This window comes from Phocoena sinus, chromosome 5, assembly GCF_008692025.1.
Source record: "Phocoena sinus isolate mPhoSin1 chromosome 5, mPhoSin1.pri, whole genome shotgun sequence".
NCBI classification, from domain to species: domain Eukaryota; kingdom Metazoa; phylum Chordata; class Mammalia; order Artiodactyla; family Phocoenidae; genus Phocoena; species Phocoena sinus.
Window position 1 is genome coordinate 96,486,381 of NC_045767.1, and position 26,627 is coordinate 96,513,007.

Here is a 26,627-nt window from a genome sequence, read left to right on the forward strand (position 1 = left end):
TTAATAGTGATCAACTTTCAATCCTCTCAGAGACCTCCTATCTGAAATAATCTAACACATATAGAGTAATTAACTGTGGAAGAAAATACTGCCATGCCACTCTCCATTCAGTGTATGATGAAAGGAATGTTCTTATAAGTTAAAATAAAGTGCAAGTGAAACTTAAAATGTGACTCAGAAAAAGAACATGAGCTTTAGGAGTGAGACAGACAAGAGTCTAACAGGATATTTACTAATAGCAAGTACTGAACATGTCTCTGTCTCAGTTTCCCCATCCGTGAACCCGGGATTCTAAAACTGTCGAGTAGTGTTGTTATGAGGATTAGGTAAAATTCTAAATGCATAGAACGCCATCCTGCTCTGGAATGTTCAAAGGCACTATTCCTCTTGAATGTCTCAGTAATCATTAATGGAGGAGTCTCAAAGATGCAGAACTTCATCCCATGTCCAGCAGTTGGGAGGTTCCGCAGTAACTTGCACAGCACATTTCCTTCCCCACCAGACCCAATGTTTTTCCTTTTGAAAGAAAAGTCAGGTTAAAAGGAACTCCAGGTAAGACCTGAAGTAGAAATAGTACAGGCCAGAGAGAATCGCACTCTCTTTGGGGTGGATGGCTTGAAAGTGCTAAAATCCTAGTCTGTTCTTAGAACAGCTGATGAAGCCACCTGCTTCTTTCTTGCCCTCCACCCAAAAATCACTTCTTTATGGGCCCTGAACTGGCATGTACTGTACTTTGGCCAGGTCATCAAGGCACGGAGCTCAAAGTCTACAGATACCTGACTGTATAATCAGATAAAAGAGAAAATTTTCTAGTTTACTTGTCATAGGAAAGGTCTCAAACATGAACTAAATATACAGAAGATTTTAAAAGCCTGTCGCACAATATGTTCATTATTTAAAATAACACTCCAATCTTAAAAATTTGAATTTAAAATAGAAATATTTCAAGGAATTATTTAAAAATTCTTACAGAAAAAGATGCCAAAAAATTAATTTTGCTATTCTCTTTCCAACATGAGTTTCAAATTGTATATTTTAACTAGGAAAAAAGTACAACTTCTTACAAGGTATTTTTAAATTCTAACCACTTACCCCCCACACAGACGCTTGAGGGCCGTAATTCCAGGATTTCAGTGCACGACTGAGCTAGTATCTAAAAAGGAAAAAAAGAAGACCAAGGTATAGCACTAAATCATAACATGTAAAGTGAATTATAAGGTTACTAATAATCTGTGGTCCTCCCTTTAACTTCAGTAGATGGCAGAGAAAATTTTATTAACCATCTCGTATATAGCTACCAAGCTCTTAGGAAATTTCTGTGTCGTCTTTCAGCATATATTCTAAGATTGTATTCTGTAGGAACCCTTATTTGATTAGAATAAATACAGATAAGCACAGATAAAGTGGGTTGTTGCCTCAAAGTCTGGGAACTTAGACATGAAAAGATAACTAAAATTTCCTGATAGCCATAAAAGCAATGCTGAATTTCCCATCAGGCAAAAACAAGATAGCAAAATCAGACCTCCTATTTAATTATGCTAATTTAATGTTTTCTATTAAAAGGTTCAACATAATATCAATAAATAAACACTTCTTTATTTGACTCTGGCATTTCTATTCAATTTCTCTGCCTCAATTCCCATGGACGCTAATCCTCCTTACATGCATCAAACATTACACTTGCAGAACACAGGCCCCTTGTATGAGCCAAATATTATTCTCAAAAAGACAGGCTCTCTACTCCAGCATTCCCAGAGCACAGGAACAGAAAGGCTCTTCTTAGCTTGTTCTGAGAAACAGAAACCACCATACAAGGCACAAGGCTACAAGCGAAAAACAACAATGATGAAATAAGCTGCTCCTAATGGACTCAACAATCCTGCCTTTATTTTTAGAACTGCTCTGCACTACATTAGCAAAGGCAGACAAGTTCCAGATGATCTTTGAACGACATTTTTTTCTTGACAGACATTAAAGACAGATGATGTACAGTATTTTCTAGCATCTCCTGCTCATAACTAAAACAGGAAAGGAAGGACTGTAGCAGGATATAGAAATGCTTTCTGTGCTTTCTTTAATAACAATGGAAATATAAATTGTCAGACTCTAAAATACAGCTGGGTCAAATCACGGAATTTTTGTTGCTGAATATGCCTCTCTGAAAGAGGAAACATTTGCACTTTTTAAGGTCATTTCCCAGTAAATCCACTTTTCACTTAGTGATTGAGGCTTTAGTAATTAGGAAACAAATAGAATAAAATATTATATCTGAGAAATTCCAAGTGAGGTCTATTTAAACTCATAAATAACCAAAGAGATTCCAGAGTCACCCAAAGACTGTCAGGGCCCAAACACCTTGTGGTCTGCTATTTTATCTTCGATAATCAACACTCCTTTGACGCGTGAGTACCTTTGCTCATTTAAGAATTGAGGACCCTTGTCAAAGGGTAATGTGTCCTCTTGGAAGGGAAGTATCTCAAATCACTAACATCTTTAAATATTTTGACATAATTCAGATAACAAGACTCTGAAATGAACAGAATACAAAAGATTTGCCAAAGGAATATGAAGCTAAAAAGGTTTTGCCAAAGGAATATGAAGCTAATAATACCCTAACTAGCAAAATTGGGGTATTATTGCTTTAGTTTTGACCAATTTGAAATAAAAATGAGAACTGAGCCTCGAAAATGGACGGTCAAAAGAAAACATAAAGTCCCCCAAATCTATTTTACCTGGTGACAATTCTTGAAAGAATTTATTTTAAAATAAATCCTGTTAAGGAAACGGACTGATCTTACAGCTTACAATCTTTTTACTAGTTGTTTTAGGCACACCTCTATCAGCATTACAGAAAAATGTTTTGAACACCAAGAAAATTATGAGAGAGGCTTAAAGATTGCATCTATTGGAAATAGAAATCATTTTTTAAAAATTCCTTAGAATAAGGTAAATCAAGAAATTATAAAGAGATTTTCCAAAAGCTGTGTCAAAGACTATGCAACCCAGAATGACCTGTGTGAATTTCTGAAATTATGTTGGTTTTCTTTCTCCTAAAAATATTGGCCATAATTAAATCAGATCTCAAACTGTTAAGACAAATGTTTGTGTTGACTTCCTCTTTTGATTTGAGGTATTTCATCATAACATTTCTAAAATGGTAGTTCTAATAGCAAGATCAAATGATCAATTCTAATGGAGCTCTCCTTAAGACTGGAGAATAAACACCTTCAAGGTCCATTGATGGTCTACTGTTCTGAAGTCAGACCCTGTTTATCCCCTGTAAAGTATTTTGATTTTCAAGAATAAGTTCAGGATAATTTAGAAATTTATGTTCTATTCAAGTCTGAGATTAATTAAATTAAATTACATTAAGCAGAGATTAAGAATAACTAAAGGTTGGTTACATCTTGCAGTAACTTGTATAATATACATTTATATATAAGAATACCCTTACATTAGTTTAATATTCATACTTAATTATTTTAACAAAATGAGCTCTATAGAAATGATATTGAATGAAAAAGTGATTCAGGTAACACATTCATTGAAAGACAAGCAGTTTAGACCATGAGTCATTAAACTGGCATCACCATCTGACAAAATCTAGATGAATCCCCCTCAGAACACTACTACCTTTCTTTAAAGTTTATTTTGATTTTTTTATTTCTTAGGATCTTATTGAGTGTTGAATCACCTCCTCTATTAGAAGACAAACTCTGAGCATAGAAATGGGATCATATACTGTGCTAGCCTTCCAAGACTAGCACATTGCTTTGTACACACAGAACAACAACAACAAAAATGCTTAGAGAATACAGATTGAATGCACGAATTAATGAGAATATTAAAAATGTCTATCTAGAAAGCAAATCAACAATCATAAAAAGACCAAGATAAAGCAAAATAAAGTTAATTTATGTGAAAAAGCATCTAGCCTTTCAAAAAATTGTAAAGGTTGGAAATCCAAAGACCCGTAATTTGAAACTAAGTTCACCAAAACCATCTTCACATGATAAATAGAGAGCAAGAAAATGTGGCGGGGAAAGAAATGAGAGAAGAAAATGTATGCATTTTAGAAAATAAAATCTGCTCTAAATTTGGTTTTTCTATCTAGAGTTTACCATGTTGCTATTTTAAGAAAAGAACAACTAGAAGTTGCTGTGATTTAATATTCATATGCAAATCATTTCCATTAAATTTTTAAACAAGCACTTCCATAAATACAAAGCACTTCATAATCTAGTCTCACCAAGTAATTGCACAAATTCAAATGCTCAAGACCTCAAACTGGACCTATTACATTAAAATTGTCATCACTAAATGACAACTGACAGATGGGACAACTATTTTTAAACACTAGTTAATTTTTACCAACTTAAATACTGTTATTGATTGATTGAACATTGGATCAGGTGCCCCATCTATGATAATTGATGCATTATTTTTCATACTCTGCACTTTCATCACCTGTACAACAGAGGACCTTGTAAGGATGTTTCTTCAAATATGTGTTGCCATCTGCCTTCATTAAGTCTCAACAGAAACAGAAAATAGTTTCCAATAAAGTTTGGCCTTAGTTGACATCAAGAGAGCTAATAGCACCATAGAACGAATTTAAAGGCAAACCAAATGCTATTAATAAAACCAGGGTTCTCTAAGTCATCAACACACTAGATGCAAAATTGCATCATTTGAGACTTTGGAGTCCATTTATATATATTATATATATATACAAATTGGCAAAGAACTTGATGATCACCATGAAAAAAGTATACTACTGAAGCATCTGTTCACTTAAAAAATAATATTAGTATTAAGGAATATTTATAAATGAAAAAAATATGTACATTATTACCTAATCCCTACTTTTAAATCCTCAAATGTTAATACGGATGAAAAAGTCAAACTTTGTAAATTCAGTACCACTAGCAGCAGTCAAAAATTCAAAAGAATTTCTAACAATAATAATAATTACCATTTGTTGGGTGCTTATTATGTTCTAGGAACTGTGCTAAGCACTTTATATAAATTTCTTCAATTAATCCTTCCAAGTCTTAAGAATGCATACTACTTTTATCCCCATTTTACAGATGAGAAAATTGGAACTTAAGAGAGATTTTTAAAAATTGTCCTAGAACAATTAGCTTTTAAATAGCAGAGCCAGATCTCCCCAGGTTTGATTGAGTCCAAAGCCCATTCCTCTAACCAGTGCCCTCTGCCACCCTCCAGACTTGTGATAATACAAAACCTAATATCCAACAAACTAGTGAAATTCACCTGCTTGTTTTGCCTGGACACCTTTTATACTATCAAAAACAATCTAAAATCGGACTTATTTCTTATCTTCAAAATTATGTCACTAAGCTTTCACCTTTATTTATGGGGGTTTTACAGGTTTGTTTTAAAGTTCCCAACACCACTGACTGTGAATAAATTCAAATTGTAGATCATCCTATGAGTTAGTAATATATGGGATACCCAAATGGTTAGGGGCCTCTCTCTTTTTATGTATTTATTTTTCTCTATTGTCTTACTTTATTACTGCTTTCTTTCTCAAATTTGGTTTTGTACAGATAAAACACTTGTACTTTTTACTTCTCAGCATCATCCGGAAGCTAAAAGACAAGCCAGGCTACCAGAACAACAAGCTATACCAGAGGTCCTAATACTGGTATAAGAACCCAACAAGCACTTGGAAACTAAAATCAAACGGTGCTTAGAAAAATTAATTTGTTATTTGATCTCAGGACAGATTTTTCCCTAAATTTTCTTTTAGACATTTCTGGTTTTAGCTCTTATATACAAATCTGTATAATCCGTTTGAAATTACTTTTTATATGTGTCATCTCACTGTCGTGGCCTCTCCCGTTGCGGAGCACAGGCTCCGGACGCGCAGGCTCAGCGGCCATGGCTCACGGGCCCAGCGGCTCCGCGGCATGTGGGATCCTCCCTGACCGGGGAGCGAACCCGTGTCCCCTGCATCGGCAGGCGGACTCTCAACCACTGCGCCACCAGGAAAGCCCAGGACAGATTTTTTTTTTTCCATAAAATAATGATGTCAATGGTATTTAGGTTTTATAGTTCTAAAACTCTAGAATTTGCCTGAGTCCTGGGAACGAAAGGCACATTCAGAGCCAGAAGGCAGAAGTTTGGTGATGTTGTTTGGTTTGGTTTGTTTTTTCTCTATTTTTTCTTGATGTGGAGCAGCAAATTTTTGATACAGACTAAATAAGTCTTTGTCCCTCCCCTCTCATTGTCTCACCTGGGTTGCTAGACACACAGAGACACTCTTTTTCTAATCACAGTCATGATCCACGTTTGCCCTATCTCCCCAAATATTCTACTTCAACATAGCTGTTCTCATGTCATGAACGCATTCATACTAATATATGAATGTCAACATGTGAATGCATGACCCTTCGAACAACCTGGACAGGATTATAGCCTCAGGAGGATTTTTTGTTAAGCCATGAAAATCCCTATACATGGAAATGCAGGCAACATAAACATTAGAAAAGCAAGAAACGCAAGCAGCATGAGGGAAAACATTTTCTAAAATGGGATGCCAACATTGGAAAACAAGGTCTGCCTACATGTCTGTCCCTCTGTTACTCTTTTTCTTAGTCTCTTTCCCTCCAGTATTTGTGAACCACAGGGTCTTTAAACGTTTTCAGCCTACAGTTACATCCACAGGGCACAGGTTGGGTAGGAGATAAAAGTGTGAACTTCCAGGAGGGAGAGGTCTAGGCAGAGCAGCTGATGGTATACACAAGACCATCTGCAAGACCTGTGTTCATAAACCAATAAAAATCTATAATAGAAAAGAGGCTGAAATATATAGAATTCTAAATTCTGTTACTTTGTGTAAAATGTCTACATTCCAGCTTGTTGTCCCAAACTGTGAATTAAATGCCGAAAGATGGTTTTATATATTTAATCCCTATAACAGTCACTGTCGTTTCTCATTATCAAAACTTTCTGTCCTATTTAAAATGTATTTGTCTTGAATACATATCATAAGAAAGTGAAAATCCAAGTATTTCCCCTCTTCTGAGTTGTTTGGGATAAAACTGCAGGCGGAACAATAGCATTCATCCTTACAAATTATAGCTATTTATTTTCTGTTGTTTCTAACTCGTATACAATTTCGATACGTTCTCTGTATAATTTAGATCATCAGAATACTCTCAATAGTTTGGTGAACTCCGTAAACATGAATTTCACTGAATTTCTCTACTTGTCAAGGGAGCGGGGTAGGATAAGATAAGGTTGGTAATGGCCCCCTCTGGGTTAGTTTTGGTTAGTGGAAAGACTAGATGCAGCCTTAGGAGTCAGCTCTGCCTGCTGGCCTCTCTGAGATACAGATGTTTGGCAGGAGATGAAAGTAGATTCCATCGTGCCGTCCCTTTCCAGAAGTTCGACTTGGAGTATCAGAATGGTGTTTCACCCTGGATATTCCAGGCATATTCCAAATTAATTTGGATTGAGTCTGAGTCTAGTGCATGTGGTCAGGCTGCAGGATTTCACTAAAGGCCCAATTTGCATACAGAGCAACAAGGGGCAGATATGCACTTTGGAGCCAGATCTGGCAAGATTTGTGGCCGTGTGAGAACCGCTGCTAAGTCAGAGACACAACTCTTCCAAGAATCCCAGTGGCCACGAAGCAATTTCTTATCCTGCTTGACTATAGGGTTAGGATCAGATCTTTATAAGGACTGAATAATAACCAGGTGAAGTGACAGTGTTAATCACAGAAACATCTATAGCAGAAACAACCAGATAGCATCAGACTTGATTTCTTCTTTCTTAGATATTTTAAGATACATATGAAACAACGATATTTTGAGTATCTTGTAAGATACATATGAAACCATATTGAGATCTTGTAAGTTCCTGAACATGTTTACATAAGGGACATGCTATAATGACAAATATGGAACATGTAGGGAGTAGTAAAAGCCATATCATGGCCCTAAAAAATGCATACAATGAATATAGCTGTGGCCTTTTTCTTCTGGCATTGAAGATAAAATGGGATTAATTAGTGGAGAATTATAGTTGGGCTATATCCAAGATAAAATTTAGCATGGAATTAGTTAAGATGGGGGGGGATGAAGTAAAATATTACTTAGGACCTACAGTGTCTTGGAAGTTCATGTGGAATTTGGGAGCAATATCTAGGTCTTATGATTTGAAGATCAAGCATCCAGTTTAAATGAAACAAACAAAAACTCACTTCCTACAACTAGTATAAACCAAGACAGATTTTAAAAATCTATATTTTTTCCAGTTTCTAAATGGTGATGGTAAGGATACTGTATTTGGAAAATAGAGCCCATTCCAGAAGAAACTATGTAAAACCTTTTATAATGAATAATAATACTTCATATTTAAAACCAATCTAATATAAAAGGTATATAACACAATGTTATAAACAGCAGTTTCTCAATTAATATTTATTGAATTAATAGAAGAGTAAATATAAAACTTTCTAATAAAAAGCACAAGCATTTTGGCTATAAGACAAATAAATGGGGTATGTAACAATGAACAGTTAAGTATATTTAAAATTACAGAGCTTAATAAGGGGCTACTTGAGTCAATCAAATCACATCTTTGGTCACACACAATGAAAGGAAAACTTATTTGTATAGTTCAAATTTTGGTAATCAATGGCACTCATAAGGCATTGAGCCAAATGCAAAAATAAATTTTTTTTTAACAAAGAGAAAAAGAAACAATAAAAACAACATGAAAAGAAACAAATTTAAGATATGCATCTTCTTTTAAAAAGAGGGCTGATTCTGGATAGTATATGTGAAAGAGCAAAAGGATACTAAGTCCCATTGAATGAATGTGACCTTCTTTTTTAAGGTCAATTCTAAATAAAAAAAATTTTCCCCAAAAACAGATTATTTCTTCACACTTAAATTCAATATGCTACCCAAACATCTCCAACATTTTTAACCTTATTCAAAATATTCATTCTGGCAATAATTTTCTAACACTGACTTTGAGTATATAACATAATGTACAACAGAATGTTACAGATAATTTACAAATACCTTCAGTGTATCCTGATAGAAACTGCTAATTTCCATGACATACAGCATGTCAGAAAATATCAGTAAGAATAATAAGGTCTAAAAACACAGGCTACTTTTTTTCTGACTCACTGAGAAGCTTAAGCACTACAGGAGTTCATCCCAAATATGAAGGATTCCAAGTTTAAATCTCATAAAGAAAAATCACTGCACAGCATTAGTTCCCCAAAAAAGATCTCCCTAAAATGAAGGTTTAGTAATTAGCCACACATGTGCATAAAATAAGCAGCTAAAACAACTGGAAAGATGTTTCTCACAATCTTTTCTTGTTTGCTTTTTTACCTTTCAACATTCAGATATGATTTTATTTTCTCTCTAGGTGTGAAACATTCCTACCAAATATATTTTTCTCTAAGAGGTAATACGTCAATGAAAAAACAATTGCAATTTGTAGTTATGTGTTTTGGTTGTGTTTGTTTTTTTTAAATGCTTGGAGCTTCTAAATGCCAGTTGCTCAATACAGCATGTTCTGCACTGACCCATTTCTAAATATGGATTTTCTCTCCCTTTGCAAGTAAGTGAGTAGTATAAGCACAAGTGACAAATTCTAAACAAACTTTTACTCTAATAAATCTAGGGAAGAATGTAAGTTATAATCATTGCCTTTTACTCCTCTCTGCTCCAAACATAACAAATGAGTAGTTCTGATTATACTGTTGTTGAAATTATGCCCATATCACAAATTGTGAAAGAAAATAGCGAAATGACATTTAAGTTCTTAAGTTGCGTTTTCATAACAAATCATAATAGCAGGTCTTCCTTTCTCACTATACCATAGAAATACGCCCCAAAGTGGATTGTGATATGAAACAAAAGTTTATATGTCTCTGATTTTTTTCCTTTCTTTTGTTCAGTACAAACTCAGAATAATCATTTAATGCTTTCCTAAAGGATAAATAGACTTTCCATAAAAAGTGCACTGAAATTATGGGGTAAAGTAATAATAAATGTACTATTTGTTCAGAATCTAAAGAAATTGAGTCCCAACATGTTTTTCATTTTGATGCATATATTATTTCATATTAGTCCTCTTTACCCACTCCCTTGTTTCATTAAATAAAACATGAAATAGACCTGACAAGCATGATAAGTCTATACTTGTTCTATTTGATTTTTCAGAAATCCAGAGTGACAAATAAACTATTTCCCTATGCAACAAGAATAGAAAGAAAAAAAAAAAAAAAAGCTTTATCAGTTCTATTGACTTTACAAACACATATCCCTAAAAATTGTAAGCTCAGAAAAGTCAAGGGTACCATATCCATCTCTGTAACCCAACATCAGAAAAGTGTCTTGAACACAGTAAGTTCAAAAATATGCTTCCAAATAAACTAGGAATTATTTCAGGAGGGAAAATGAGATATAACTGAGAAATTATGCATTTACGCATCATAATTTACACTGATGGTACATTTAAGCATAAATCTTAACCATTTTATCCCCCTTTTTAATGTCCTTCTACTCAACTGAATTTGCTTTCAAAAACAAGTGAGCCTCTAAAGGTCATCTTCTTTTGTAGCCCAACAGATTAATGTTAACACTTAATTTTGGCTATGTAACCTAATGCCACCACTTTAGCTTTCTCACAAAAAACTGTAATTATTTTTCCAAAATGGATTTGATTTCCTTATACTACAATCCCAACTAAAGAAAGAAGGAAAGAATAATGTTATTATTAAGTAAAATTATCATGCAAATGCAAATAGACCATCGGACAAAGGATGTCAAGATTATAAAATTTCAGTAAATTAAATGACTATTTTAAAGCAAATTTTCTATTTGTACTTTTTAGTTAATTGGAATTTAGAAGGAATGGAGTGCCTTATTAGAATATGTCAAAAATATTTTAAATGTATTTTAATACAGTGGACTGTAATACTATTGATTTTTCTTCCCTACCCAGAACATTTTTTCATCCTTACACATCTATGAAGTGTTCCCTTTCTATTGGGAAAACTGTTCTCTACTCCATGTGGTCCTGGTGAGGCTGTCAATCATTAGCCCTCTCCACCTTGCTCCCAATCTTTCATCACAGGGATGGGCATGTTACTCAGGCTGGTCCAAATATGTTTGCTGACTATGTAATTGTTACAGGGATAAGCACTTGACTCAACTGAGTCAATCAGAGTCCTTAACTGGGACAGAATATACTGATGCCCAGAGACAACAGCTCTCTCTTTCCAATGGGCTTGCTAATTGAGGCCCATGTAAGCTGAAACACTTGGCAATTACTTTCAACAGCCACTCATGGGAACAAGGAGAGAATGAGGCAAATAGAATCATAGGCAAAACTTACAAAGAGGGCTTCCCTAGTGGCGCAGTGGTTGAGAGTCCGCCTGCCGATGCAGGGGACACGAGTTCGTGCCCCCGTCTGGGAAGATCCCACATGCCGCGGAGCGGCTGGGCCCGTGAGCCATGGCCGCTGAGCCTGCGCGTCCGGAGCCTGTGCTCCGCAACGGGAGAGGCCACAACAGTGAGAGGCCCGCGTACCGCAAAAAAAAAAAAAAAAAAAAAAAAAACTTACAAAGAGAGACCTTAAGAACATGGATCAGTTCCCTGGATCTAACTGTACCTGAGGCAATTTCCTCCTCTGGACCACCCAGTTAGTTAGATAAGCCCATACCTCTCTTTTTTTTTTTTTTCCCTTAAGCTAGTATGAACTTGCTTTTTGTCACTTGTAACCAAAAGTCTTAATACAGTGGAATATAAATAAGAGGATAAAGTCAAAATAATATGGAATCAGAAGTCAATTCAAAATAAAGTATTTTCTGGCAGAAAAAAGGAGTTGATTTTTTTAATGCTTAAACATACCATAATTATATTTTAAAAATATAAAAATATTTTCAAGAAGCATGGATTTTATTTATTCATTCATTGATAAACATGAATTAGGCAATAATTACTAACCCAACACTGTATTAGGCAAAAAAAGGAGGAGGTGGGAAATATGGTCCCAACCTTCCTAACCATTAATGTGAAAGATGTTATAAGGAGACACCTTATCTATATTCAGTACTAAAGATCCTTGGATAAATGGAAGCCCAGAAGAATCTGATGCACAGTGAGCCCCATGCTACAGCCAGTCCTTTTTAAAAGGAGTCCTAGAAACTGATTTCCAATTTTGAGTAAGTTGTACCAGTTTGACTTTTTTTTTTCCTGTGAATATATCTTTATAGTTAGCTCAGACTTTAGGTTTTTCATTAAACCATAATTTTATAAATAGACATTTCCACAACTAAGCAGTCGACATTCATAGCAGAACCTGCTAAAAGCATTTAAGCTAAAGTCTTATCAGAATGTTTATTAGGTACCCTCTTCTATGAAAATGATTTTCCTGTAGAGAAAATGATTTTGCAATGTCTTCTCATTCCATTAAAACATAGACACCTTTCTTAGATACTTTTTAAAAATACTAATAACAACAATAGGTATTACTGAGAAAAACAACTTGGCTCCAAAGGTCAAATGAAGCTTATATTTCCAGCACTATGAATGAAGTTACTTTTTTAAATGTATATTTTACTTTTTTCAGTAAAAAAGTAAACAATCTATTACAGTTTTATTTAAGTTTCCTACATGTTTGAGTGCTCATTCCTTTCCTACTTAGGCTCCTTTACTTCCCCATTAGGTACTTAGGAACTTTGCTGCCATCACCTAGGATGCAGTGTTCTTAATTCTTTTGGATCAGGGTTATTTATAAAAATAGCTTCACAACTGATTTATCTCTTATGCTTAATATTTTTGAGGTGTGCTATCAAAAACAAATTATGGAAATAATTGGAAAGAGGAAAACATCTCATGGTCTTGTTTTTAGAAAAAAAGGAAGGGCTTTTCCACATCACTTTGATTTTTATTCTTTCCCTGTTATTCACGAATCGTGGTTTTGTTTTATTTTTAATGTTCTCTTACACAGCACTGCCTTATGAAACACTGCACTAGAAACTACATGGTACCCACAGGTTAGTCTGACCTATCCTAGTTTGAATACAATTTTATTTTCTAATAAAATTCTACAATCACCTTTCCAAGAAACCAAATATAGTTGTTTAACAATTCTAAGATCTGTGGAAAACAGAAGTATATCCTTGTGTTGGTGGGCAAGGGAGAGGAGAAAGAACAAGAGGAGGAAGAATGACTCAATTCTGCAGTTTTCTGATTTGAACATTTCCCTGGATCTCCACTTCCCTCAGTGACATCCCCCACCGGGATTTCTTCCCAGGCCCGATTCACCTTCGCTCCCTGCCCTCCTGCCCAATTCCACTTTGTCCTCTAACACTCTGACCCCTCTGTGAAAACAGCATTCACTTTCAATGCTTCTAGATACTCATATTATCAGGGTTGGAAGGCCCAAGTTACACTTGACTGCCCTCTCTGTCCTTTTCATCCTATATCCAGTGAGCTCCCAGGTTCCATTAATTTTTTAAAGCTTCCCACATTTACCTTTTTATTTCCAGTTTTCACAGACATCACAATTTTAACAACTAGCATTTGCCAGCTAATATTTGCCAGAGGCTTCAGAGCCTGGCTCAGAAAGATCAAACAGTTTCATACCTAGAGGTTCAGCCCCACCCTGTTCCTGACATAATTCTGACCAGGGCAGAGAACTTATTAATTGCTTCCCTTGCAGTCCTTGACCTAGTTTTATTGTGAAAGACCTAGAATCCCAGTGCCTGAAATTAGCCCTAAGGAACTATAGTCCATTGGGGCTGTGGTTTCCCCTTAACAAAGTAACATTTCTACTTTGAATTACTAATTAGCACCACAAGTTCCCCCACAAGAATTGTGGCTCTTTTTTCTGAATGGAGGATTCTGAAATTCTACATAGCATTTGCCATGGGAATTCTGAATCTTCTTTTCCAGTTGTTGGCTGGGTCCTAGACCTATGCCCTGAGAATTCGGAACTAGGGCACAGCCAGATACTTGACTTTGTGCAGCTACACCATCTAGAAATCCTTGTTGTTACGACCCACTTGCTAGATTTGATCCTTGCACATATCAATACCACCCCTCTTTAGACCTAAGTCATTGATCATTTAGAATGTTGGCCATCTCTCTCAGTGGACTACCCTACAGAAGGATCAATAATCCCATCCTACATGGTCCTAGCTTCCAGCCATTCCTAGCTTCCTACCACATGTTTTAAAGTCAGCCCCTCTGAGTTAGATCATTCTTAATCATTATCTAATTTAATTCACAAAACGATTCACTGATATAGATATCATTATCCTCATTTGACTGATGAGAATTTTAAAACTCAGAGAGATTACACTATAGGAGGTACACAAGGTCACATGGCTAGGCAGTGGCAGAGTTGGAACCCACACTCAGGTCTTCGTATTTTCCAATCTCATATCATCTTCACTATGTTAGGTTTCCTTTCACCATGTTTCACAAACACTATTGAAAGAGACATAACACAGCTTTTCATCTTTCAAATCATCCCATACATTACCATAAGCATATTCTACCTAAACTTTCACTGTTATAAATTTCATGCTCTAAATTAATCTTCCATGGTTCCTCGACTACTTATGCAAAAAGAGCCATTTCACCACTCAAACATTTGAGGGTCTCCATAATCTGGATCCAACCTACCTACCAATGTTTATCCCCCATATCATTCCACCATCCAAGCCAAACCCCGCTGTGTCTCAGCCACTCAGCCCAGGCTGTTTCTGAAGTTCTGTGTTCCTTGTTTCTAATTAAATCTACTCCAATTGTCAGAGCACAGTTCAGATCCCACCACAAAAAGCCTCCCATGACTTCATATAACCAAACTCATTCCACCTCTCTGTCAACGTTACTCTAGCCATATTGGTATTTTAACACAAACTGCATGACAGGATTCCTTTTTATCACATAGGGTGACTCACTGAAATTTCCCTTTTCCAAATTCCCACACTTTGTAATTCTCGCAGGGCGCCACCATATTCCAAACCTCGAATCGTCATTTTCCAGCCCGTTTAGAATAAAGAATTTGTCTTATATAAGTTTGTGTCCCCTCTTCCAAGCTTAATACCATGCCCTAACATAGTAAGAGCTCAATAAATGAGGAAATAAAAGAATACATTATACAACGGGAAAAGGAGGGTAAAAAAGAAGAAAAGGTTTTCACCAGTACCTCCTTGAGATAATGAATTCTAAACCCTCATATATGCTAATTAAGAGTAGAGGTTAAACCAATAGTACAAAAAATGTTATGTACGTATCATGTTTGCTGGCATAGAAATCTAAAAATTTTGAAATGATAACATTTCCCTCCAAATTAAAATAGAGCATTAAAATGATTTTCCGAATCAAATAAATTTTAGAAAAGGTATTAAGTTGTTAATATGTTCATAACAAAGGCCTTTTACAGTCCCTTGTTTTGAAGTCATAAAAGTTAGAACTACTATAGTGTTTCTTCTTTTTCCAAAAAAACTATAATGAAGAAAGGCTCCAAAATTAAACTCTTATCCTTGCTGATTAAAAAGTTGATTCTAAACAAACTATGCCTTAACAAAATGTGATGTCTTTTACAATAAGGGGACCAGACCATCTAGGTCACTGGATTTTAGTGGGCAGGGGAAGGGAGGACAAAGAAAACAAGAAAACCATGTTATCATTTTTTCTCAATTAAAGATTAAATTCAGAGAAATGAATGCACTGACAATTAATAAGGCCAGATGTATTTAAATAACTTCTAGAAGGAAAAATAAATTATCAATCAATTTAGCAAATATTTTGCCTTCAGAGTACCAAACATCTGAAAGATTTAAATTTTCTGATTTCTTCCATTTGCTTAGCTTTGTGTAAATACATTCCACAGTACCATGTTACCCATTAGTTTGGTAAACCATAAAGAACAGAGAGAGATTCTCTTCTCTCAGCTCTTACCCTGAAATACACTATATGTGTTTAAATATCATATATAATTTTGAAAGATATGATGGTACTTTGTAAATATAAAGGGTAATTCAAATTTGAGGCAGAAGTACAGCTTTTGTATATTACCAGAGGTGGTACAATCTCTGCCTTGAAGAGAGATAAAGTGCTTGATTTAGTGCCTTAAATTTCTGCAAAGTGGGCGGAAATCCCAAGCTATTATCATGTTGATAGAAATCTCAACCATTAGTGAGATCAACCTTGATTGTAATGCTTCATTTGTCTACTTGCCTACTCTCCCAAGTTACTGCTAGGGTTTCCCCAGAGGCTGGCTTCACTCAGGATCACTTACAACTCCTTTTGTGACAAAATAGCTGCAGTTTAACTATAATGAGATGATAGCTATACCCATCAGCCCCCTCCAGATGAAATTCAAGAGGCTTTGTTCATAATGTGTGGCTAAAATAATGCAAATTTGTCTAAAATAATGCAAATTTGTCTAAGTTCATGCTAAATCTTTCAACATAACATACTTGAGCTAAAGTCCATCAAGAACTTCAGGCGAGAAACGCTGTAGTTTGAAATTCCATTCTAAAGTTTTCTTATACAAATTTAAAAAGTGAAATTGAACAAATATAATAAAACAATAACAACTTTATCTCCTCCAGTAGTCAACTACTAATTCTTTGAAGGAGATATTTGTAGTCATAACCCACAAAAAGAGAGTTTTCAAAAGCCAATTAGTCACCTGGAGAATTTTGAATTAATCATTTTATATAGAGAAAAAAAAATTGCAAAGGGGAAAACCCACAGAGGTCTTTTCTCCTTCCCAGTATAAATATAAAAATAATTACAAATTCCCAAGTACAATAAAATTCTATTTAAAATACAATACACTGATTTGTTTTTTACAGGGTCAAATTATCCTCCCTTTTGCATTGTCAATACATTTTCCTATATTGTAAAACAAATCACAGTTGTAGAGTATGTACTTTGAATCCACCTACAAAAGTATTTATTACTTTTTTACATTGAATTTTTTCCTGAAACTAAACACATATGTAAACTCCTAAAATAATTGAATCTCTGTTCCATTCTGCACTTATATTTGGCCTGTCCACTAGTTGTACTGATATGTTTTAGAATCAAATTGTATGTTTTTCCTGAAAAGATCCATTTATTAAGAGGAAAAAGGCCTACATACTACCAAAAGCAAATTCAATAAATCTCACTGTTTCTGAAAAACATGATTTTTAAAAACAAATTTTAAATTCCAGAACCAAATGTCAGAAAAAACCTGAGTTTTTTTTCCTTCAAGAAATACCCAAAGATTAAAGAAAAAGCTTTGGCTTAGAGAATATATTTTAATTCTAGGTTTTTAATTCTAATAATTCTAATACTTCTATTTTAGGATGTTGTTTACCAAAATATCATAAATATTTAATAGCAACTGCTCCTGGTGCTTCTAGCAAAAGGCAGTAAAACGAAACATAAACCTCAGCTGTGAAAGCCCAGGAGTTTTTGCTTTGCATTTCATCACTCCACTTCCCCATACCCTGTTTAGGATGGCCCGGATTCTAATGATCACCAGAGGCAGCTCAACTGAATTCCAAACAGAAATATTATGAGCTCCAGTGAAACTATTAATCATTAAAATGGAAAGAACAACAATCGCAGTCAAATACTCTGCCACCCGTTCGAGTTGCCTGACTGATAGCTAAGAAATACCATATTTGGAGGAGGAAGCAATCACACATTCCAATCCAAATTTTTATTTTACTCTTCTATAAAGCCTATAAAACTTTCAAGATATCAAGACAGTGAGGAACTCCATGCTCAAAGCGTGCTCTGAGACTGCTTATGAAAATCTTAAACTTGAAATCACAAACCCAGGCTCACAGAGCTCAATTTGCAAGAATTAATACCAAATCTCACTTAACAAACAAAATCCAGATCTTTACAATTTCCCTGCATTTGCAATACCCAACAAACTTCCTTCTTAACTTCTTTCTTCAAGATAATGACCCACTGAACTGTATATCAAGATTACTTCCTATAGTTTAAAATATATCTAAAATTACAAGCCTTTCCTGATCCCAGAGAAATACTCACAGAATTAATTATTCCTTTAAGAGCTTGAAATCCACCTTTGACAGGGAAAACTTGTTCCTTAGAATCAGCAATTCTTTCCAGCTTTAGAAAAAAGAGGAAATTTTAATTGAGAGGTGGTTGAGACATACAACATTTTATACACTTCATTACATGTCAATTACATTCACCTGAAAAATTACACCAGAGGATTAATTCACTGTCAGGAACTGAAGGTGATGGGACTAGTGTTACTCTAAATGCATCACAAAAAAATAAACTGAGATCAGGCACAGCCCCTTTACAATGGCATCAAGTTTCAATTTCAAAACAGCTCAGAGTTCTACTAGCAGTAAATGTCATGAGACACCAGGAGTCTCAGTCACACTCAACCAAATATTTAAATGTAAAATCATTTTGTGAGTGGGAAAAAAATTTAATACATAAACCCTCAAAAATTCATGAAAAAAAATTGGTTCTTTAGGGAAAATTATTAAAGATTTCTCCTACACAGACTTCCCAAATCCCTGAACTCCTGAGTTGAGTTTTCAAACTAAAACATTTGAACAAGACTTGTCATGATAATCTTGTCAGTTGAGTTAAAGAAGAGGAGTATGCATATTGTTTTAACCCAACAGCTTTTCCAATATTAGTTCCTTCAAATGGAATAAATGTTCAAGAAAACTAGAGCTTTGTCTTCAGCTTGATTAGGTAATGAAGCCTGTCAAATTCAGACATTATTAACCTAGAGCTCAAGACATGGGGCCATTTTTATAGAAAATCTTTAATGACTGATTTGAGTCATAATAAGTCATCAGTGAAAAAAATCTGATAAACTCTCCTTAAGACAGTTATGCAATTTAGATTAAAGGCTGCAGATCTGCTGGACTTACTTGAGCTTGTTCAAAGTCAAGGACACCAACACAATAAACTCTAGCCCCAAGGGACCTGGATATTTTTGCCTGTTGAGAGAATGAGAGAGGGACAGAGAGAGGAAGACAGAGAGGTGGATTATTCAAATGTCAGGCTAATACATGCAGAGACATACAGCAAAGTACACTGGGGTGTAAAGAACAGTTTCAGTTCAATACTCACCTCTTTCTCTGCATATGATGGCACCAGACCATCCAACTTCCCATCTGTCAGAGCAATTATGATACTGGAGGTTTTTAAGCCTCCTGCTTTCTCAATTTGTTCATTTGCCTGAAAATGAAGAATAATTGTCCAACTCATAAGTTAATCTTAACTTTTAACCAGCATGTTCCATCAAGCTGAATTTTAAGTCTGACAAAATCAAAATATTATGAACTGGCTTTTAAAACAGGGTATTTTGTGTTAACTATTTTAATTTGAAATATACGTATATTCACATTATAGAGTAGTTAGTATAGGGTTTAAATGATAAAGATTTTAGCCTTGGCTGACTATAACCACAAAGAAAATGTGGTTCTCCGAATATAGCCATAGAGAAAATGGAAAATTCCATAAAAGGCAAAATGCCAACCAAACTTTTCTTATCACCATGGTAAATGTTTTCTATCTGTCTTATCCCTAGAACAACTAAAAGCATTTTTTTTTAAATTTTGAGATAAACATGTAATGGGGTCTTTGAGTTTTACTAGAGAGTTATAATTTATTTCATTACAGAGTAAGAAAGCATTCTCTCCCATACTCATAAATGTAAAAGAACTTACTAGCTTTAGTCCTTCATGGATGTATGTCTCTCCTACGGGACTAACACGTTTTAAATTGTCCAAGCCTTCACTGATTTTGCCTCTGAAAATAATATAGTGTCAAATTAAACAAAAGAAAAATGAAGAAAGATCATCATAAGCACTTCTCAAAAAGCATGGCAGTTTTGCAACTAAAGTTTCTTTAGTAAGAAGGAAAGGAAAGAACATGGGCTTTGAGGGCAGATAGCTCCTCATACTTTTTGTCATTTTAATGAGTATTTAACAATGTCTGTATTGTAACCATAAAAAATAAAAGTACTAACAATGTGAAATGTCTTGAAAAAGCCAGGCATATTCTAAGCATTTTGAGCTGAGAACAGATATCTTCTATCACATTTGTTTTACTAAATGCTGAGAAGTAAAACATTTTCCTGCATTCAAAAAAAACAAGGATGGAGTAGGTCAACTTAAGTGAAAAAGTATTTCTGCAGCACTCACCCCACCCCCCTACAAGTCAGAAATCTTCTGTGTTATCTGCAAATTCCTAAGGCACCTTACTTAACCCTTACTTATGGAAATTAACATTTCCTATATTTGTCTCCCAAAGTCTCATGATCTAGTCACTTCTGTGGCTTCTTCTCACCCATCCAGACACCAGCTCATTCTCTTGGATATTGTAGGTACTTAATACATATTTGATGAACAAATGAAAGAATAAATGATTGGATGGATGAATGGATGGATGATAATGGTTCTTGACAGAGACAATATAAATGAAAAAGAGGAAAAATCATAGAATAATCTTTCTCATCATGACTAATTAGCTGTCTCAATGGAGTATGTATAAACAAAGTATGACTACAATATTAACAGCTGTTTTGTATGTATAAGTAAAAGACTCATTTTTCAGGTTTTTTAAATATAGATTCCAGACACCCCTTTGAAAATAAATCACAAGAATCTTAAGACACAAATTCAAGTGCTGCAAAAACAATCCAAAATAAAGTCAAATTTTCTTTTAAAAATTAAAAGATCCGGAGAGATCTGAAAAATATTATTTTCAGAATTTTAGCCTTTAAATAGAAGCAAAAAAATATCTTTCTAAATAAAAAACTCATGATATGGTAAACTGAAGTATAATGCTTTCAATAAAACATGAAGAGCATCCACACTCCTGAGGATGATAGATTAAAAAATTAACTGTAAAAAGTATATTATCTGAACATCAAGGAACTTACTGGGGTCACACACAAAATGTTATGTACATATATATATTTGTGTGTGTATATACATACATAAGTATATCATACACATATGTGTATGACATGTATATATCGTACACTATTGAAACAAATGTCAAAAATAGTAAAAAAAAATTATTCTGTCATCCGCAATGTTGTGTTTCCAATACTTGAAATAAATGAGTCATTCACCAGAGCCGCATTCACATTTTTAAAATAACTTATTGATTCTATTTTAATATTGTAATGAAAATTATTATCAGACAAGTTCTCCATCTCAAGAAGTTTCCAGATAACACAAGACAACTTTCAAAGTATAATCCTAATCTTCCTCCTTCCTAATTCAGTCATCTCCACCAACCCATGTTGATTGTCTCTTTTAATCCTTGGTTTAAAATCTACCTACTCTGAACCTATCTCTAACTTCAATGTACTCATTTTTCTAAGGTGCCGCAAACATATTCATGTTCAACTTTTACTACATTGAATAATTCTGCTTCTTAAAAACATTCTACTTAAAAATAATTTAATGAATTTAATTTAATTTTTTTACTTCTTAACTAGACTGGAAGTTTACAGTGGACTATCACCACGTCTATTATTTTTAATGTATCCCCCAACTCTGCGCTAACTACTTATTATGATGCCTTTTACAAAGTAAGTGTTTAATAAATTTTTCAATCTACCATAGGAAAAAAATTCATAATTCCACAGATGATGGAGTAAATTACATAATTTATAAACTTGTTTTATCTAAATATTTATGTTTTAATATCTACAGAAACAACTTGAAACTGATTCTGTCTGAATGCAGATAAAAACCAAATATTTGGTACTTCACAAAACTGAGTGGCAGCATGTCCTCAAGCATTAATGTTTGCTGCCAAAAGAGAAATGAAAAAGACAACTGAAATCCAAGTTTACGCAAACAAATTTTGCATGGTAAAAATCACCTTCTCCATTCAGTTCAGATCCAGCTCATCATTACTTCTGAGGACCAGACAACACCAGCAGAAGACTCTAAGCTGAAAGAACTTGCCAAATGTGGGATTCAGAGTGTTTGGGAAGGTAGGTCTCTGCTAGCTCATTTCACTGGAGGAAGCAGAGCACCTCTTGCTTTTCTATGTGTACCCATACCTGCCACCATAATATTCTAAGCTGCTCTGAATTGCATCATTACTTTCACAGATGCAGAGTCATAAGAGGAAAAGTGTTCCTTGCCCATAGCCAATAATGTCAACATACGTTGAGTCCTGGTCTGTCACTTTCCAGAGTAACTACATAATCTGTCAGCCTCTCCTCCATCAACAAGTGTCACCAAATGGGAAATGGAAACCAAAACAAGATAGGGTCTTTGAAGGATCCCAAGAAACTAAAAATAAGTTCTAAATTTCTCTATTAGTAAATGGTAAACAAAGGGGGAAACAAAATTATGTAGCAGGTGAAAAACACAACTCATCCATCTATACTGTGACTTAAAGAAAACTCTAAGGGAAAGCAAGGGAGAAAATGATAAAAAATAAAAGAAGAAAAAAATGGGTATGTTAAGGAGATCAGCTCCAATCCAACATCATCTTAGAACATCAGCTTCACTCAGTCTTATGGCTTCAGCGTTATGTCTTCAGCTATGAGGAACAGCAATATCGAAACTACTTTGGTGTTTGTTGTGAAGCTATTGTTAAGGGTGCTGCTCAATACACACAAAGTCCCCTATGAGGTCACACAGCATTTAGCAAAATGTCTGATACATAGTAAGTGCTCAATGAACTTTATCTACTACTTTTGTCTCCTTCCATTAATAAACCACAATATTAATCAGTCTGACAAAATTAGAAAAATTACATGTGGGGAAATTTGTTCATTCAGTCAAATACTATACCCATCCTAGCTATCTATTTAATTGAGTCATTATATACTGCTATACAACGTACTGTATGAAGGACAAATTGCCAAAAAAAAAAAAATTATTCCCTACTAGCTCCTCAACTTAAAAAATTTTTTAAGTTTTCAAAAGAGTAAAAGATGATTTTTCCAGACACAAACATTTCTAATACATCCCAAGTTACATCTTAGTAACTTGTACTTTATATAAAAACTTGCTTATTCTTTATTTAACATGTCACTCTAAAGCCAATATATGCCAAGGTCTCTCTCAAGGTCTCTCCAGATTCCACACCAATGAATCCAAGGTAAAGTCCTAGATTCAAAAATATCTGCTTAAAAAATGCCCCATACAATCTGGGTTCGTAAAAATTTTTTCTCCAATCTAGTCTACACTTACCAAAGTGTGGTACACAGATCACATCTAAAGTTCACATCTGCTGTATCTTGAATGCTTATACTCCGTTTCCCCATTCAATGCCTTACTGGGCCATGAGAAACCAACCTCTGCGTTTTACCACCTCAGTGTGCCAGGTCTGTCTTCCAGGCACAAGCAACAATGTATTTAATTTTCTAGAACACACTCATTAATCAGATATGGGACTTCACTGAAAGTAACTGTTCACATATGCACAACCAGAATCCAAGATGCTGCCATGCCCAGACCTCTCAGGATTACCAAACGTGTGGCCAAAACTGACTTTTCTAAACAGGAATAATTACTTCCCTAATAGAATCAAAACGAAAACAATAGAGTCACTTCCTCTCACCGAGTCACTGGTTTGTAAGAGAACAGAATACATTTAGAGGATGAATATGTCTTTGAATTATGACAATTCTGACTAATTGTGAAAACTGGAGAAGGGGGAACAGAGAGAGTCTGAGGCAGTGCAGTGCTTAGGTAGTCACGCTCACGAGCCACACCCAGGTGTGAATTCTGGCTCTGACTCCTTAGCTGTGTCACTTTGAGCAAAGTCACTTGACTTCTCCAAACTTCTGCTAGAATCCTGGTACATGATGGTGATGGTGCGGTACAATGATAACCTCCAAATCCCATTTCAACCTCAGTCTCCTTCCCAACCAGTCATCAATTAGGCCTTCTCATGCATTGTATGCATTTAATCACCCCAACATTTCTATATGGTAGGAATGATTAGCTCCTTTTAGCAGACAAGCGAATTGGGCAGCAAGAGGTGAAATAACTTGTCCAAAGTCACACAGCTAGTATACAGCTCCTATGTCTTTCTGACCCAAAGTCCAATCCTGGTGTTTTCATTTCAACAAGGAGCCTTCAGGATCCTCCAAGTTAACAGCTGAATATGCTCTATTCCTAATGCTTACTCTTTCCAACCCTTGAGTTCCATTTTGATTCCACGATAGCTGTCTCTGGCTACAGAAGTCAATAACATTTATTTTTAATTTAAATATTTGTTTAATAATAGTATTACATTGCCATTGAAATAAAATTGAATAACCTAGATGTATGGAAATTAAAAACATGAAGGCTCTCCCCACCCTGAATCTCACTGCTAAGACAATATTGTTGTTAGCAACTTGTTGCTCAACTTCCAGACATTTTTCCATGCATTCATTATTATACACACACACACACACCATAAAAGCAGGTAAATTTTTGGTTTGTTTTGATTTATCATCTTTAACAGAGTATTCTGCAACTTGCTTTTCTCAATTAGTATATCTTAGATATATTTTCATGGTGATATATATGGATTTTCCAATTCTTTGAATGACTGTGTAGTACCCCATTCTATGTCTAAATTTATTATAGTATCATCAATTGACGAGCATTTAGATTTACTACAATTTTCACTATAATGAACAATGCTGCAGTTTTTAATTTCGCACATACCTATCTTTGCACACTGGTGTTAGTATTTCAGTAGGGTATAGTCCTAAAAAGTAGAATTGCTGATAGCAGACTTCTAAACTTTTACAGATACTGACAAATTTCACTGCAAAATGAATGAACCAATTTATAAATTACCAACTCTTATAAAAGACTATTTTATCACAAGTAAATTTTTAATTCAGATTTAAAGGAATTAGAAGAAATCCTTTCAAATAATAGAAATGTGTATATATTTAAATTTTCATATAAATTTAATCAAACCACTTCTCTTTAATTTCCCACAAGTTTGCCTAAGGAATATTTTTTCCTAAGTAATTGATTATTATTCTCAGGTCAAACAATTATATGACTTTTTCAATTTGGGGACAATTATAACAAAAAGAGTTGGAAATGTTTGTAACTTATCTATAACAATAAAAATGAGAAAATTAGCAAATATAAGTCATCATTTATCACCTCTCAAGGAGAGAAAATATATGATAGCAGTTAATAACTCAGGTTCTAGAGTCAGACCAACTCAATCATTCATTCAACAAATATTTACAAGCATCTACTACGGGCCAAGCCCTGTTCTAGGTGTTAGAAATATGGGTGAAGGTAAACAAGACAAAGAGGACCCCTCTGCTCTCATGCAGTTTACATTAGGGTTATGGAGATAAAATTAATTAACAGAACAATTTCAAAAAGTGATAACTAAATAGAGTATTGTGAGACGTTACCAGGGAGGTGAGGCAGGATTTCTTTACACCTGATGGTGAGGCAAGGCTTCTCAAAGGAGGTGATGCGTGGGATGAGGCCTCAATAACAAGCATGAGCTGGTCAGGGGATGATCTGGGGCAGACAAAGAGCAAAACTGCTAGTGCAGAGAGAAGGTTGGTCTGTTCAGGGAATGGAAAGATAGCCAGTATACAAAGCTATGGCATACAGTGTTGTAGGAAAGGTTTGGGTGAGCAAGCAGGTAGGGCTTTTAGGCCATTGGGAAACGTGTGCTTTCTATTCTAAGCCATTAGATTGTCTTAAGCACAAGAGGGGCATGATCTACTTTACACTTTAAGAGACCATTCTGGCTAATATACTCCCCACCATTGATTAATTGTGTGTTTTGGACAAGTTACATTACCTTTCTCAGCTTCAGTTTCCTCATTTATAAAGCTGAGATAACAGTATCTGTTACATGAAGTTGATATAAGGGTTAAGTGAAGTAATGAATGGAAAGCATTGTGCACAATATCTGACACATAATAATTGTTCACTAAATGTTTTCGATTAACTCACTTTTACATCATTAAGATTACATTAAGCAGAACTAAGCATAATTCACTACCCCCAATTTTGCAACACAATAGCTAAGAATATCCTTTAAAATTAGTCCTGACTCAAATTCTCTAATATTGAGAGGTTGGATATTTCCATATTGAATCAACAGTCAGCACTTTCCTCTTACCTGATCCTATAATACAGCCCTGAGCTATATGTGTTTGTGTACACAAACAGCCCCCTATTGTCACAAAGATTATTCATCCTTGTGTTACCTCCAGAGTCTACAATGCTCAATACATCATATACAGATAGGGCAGGCAAAGCAGGTAGGTAGGTAGGTAGATGGATGGACTAACAGATATATGGAAGATAAAAATCATGGGGGCAAAAGAAAAAAAGAGAGTGTTTCAAATTGAATTATTCAAAATAATAATATTTTTAAATCATGAGTATATAAAATGCATAACTGATCATTTCTTGCCATGTGTATTATTCTATTCATGCATTTACATAGTACCGAATTCATGCTGAAACCCTAACAGAAGACACAGCCCTACTGTAAGGACTTACTGTCTTCCAATCTTGCTTCATCTCTACTGAAAATATTTAGCAACACTCTGAGAAACAAGAAAGAGGTACTTCTCAT

General features: G+C 34.8%; 1 protein-coding gene across 4 annotated transcripts in view; it reads right to left on the reverse strand.

The window, feature by feature from the left end:
- Positions 1-26,627, reverse strand: part of ANTXR2 (ANTXR cell adhesion molecule 2) — a 157,126-nt gene that overhangs the window by 123,808 nt on the left and 6,691 nt on the right. For all 4 annotated transcript variants that reach the window (XM_032632297.1, XM_032632299.1, XM_032632300.1 and 1 more), the window contains exons 4-8: positions 19,751-19,832; positions 19,152-19,259; positions 18,950-19,018; positions 18,081-18,161; positions 1,093-1,153 (exon numbers count right to left, since the gene is read on the reverse strand). In XM_032632297.1, coding sequence (XP_032488188.1) covers positions 1,093-1,153; positions 18,081-18,161; positions 18,950-19,018; positions 19,152-19,259; positions 19,751-19,832 — 401 coding nt within the window. The remainder of the gene's footprint in view (positions 1-1,092; positions 1,154-18,080; positions 18,162-18,949; positions 19,019-19,151; positions 19,260-19,750; positions 19,833-26,627) is intronic.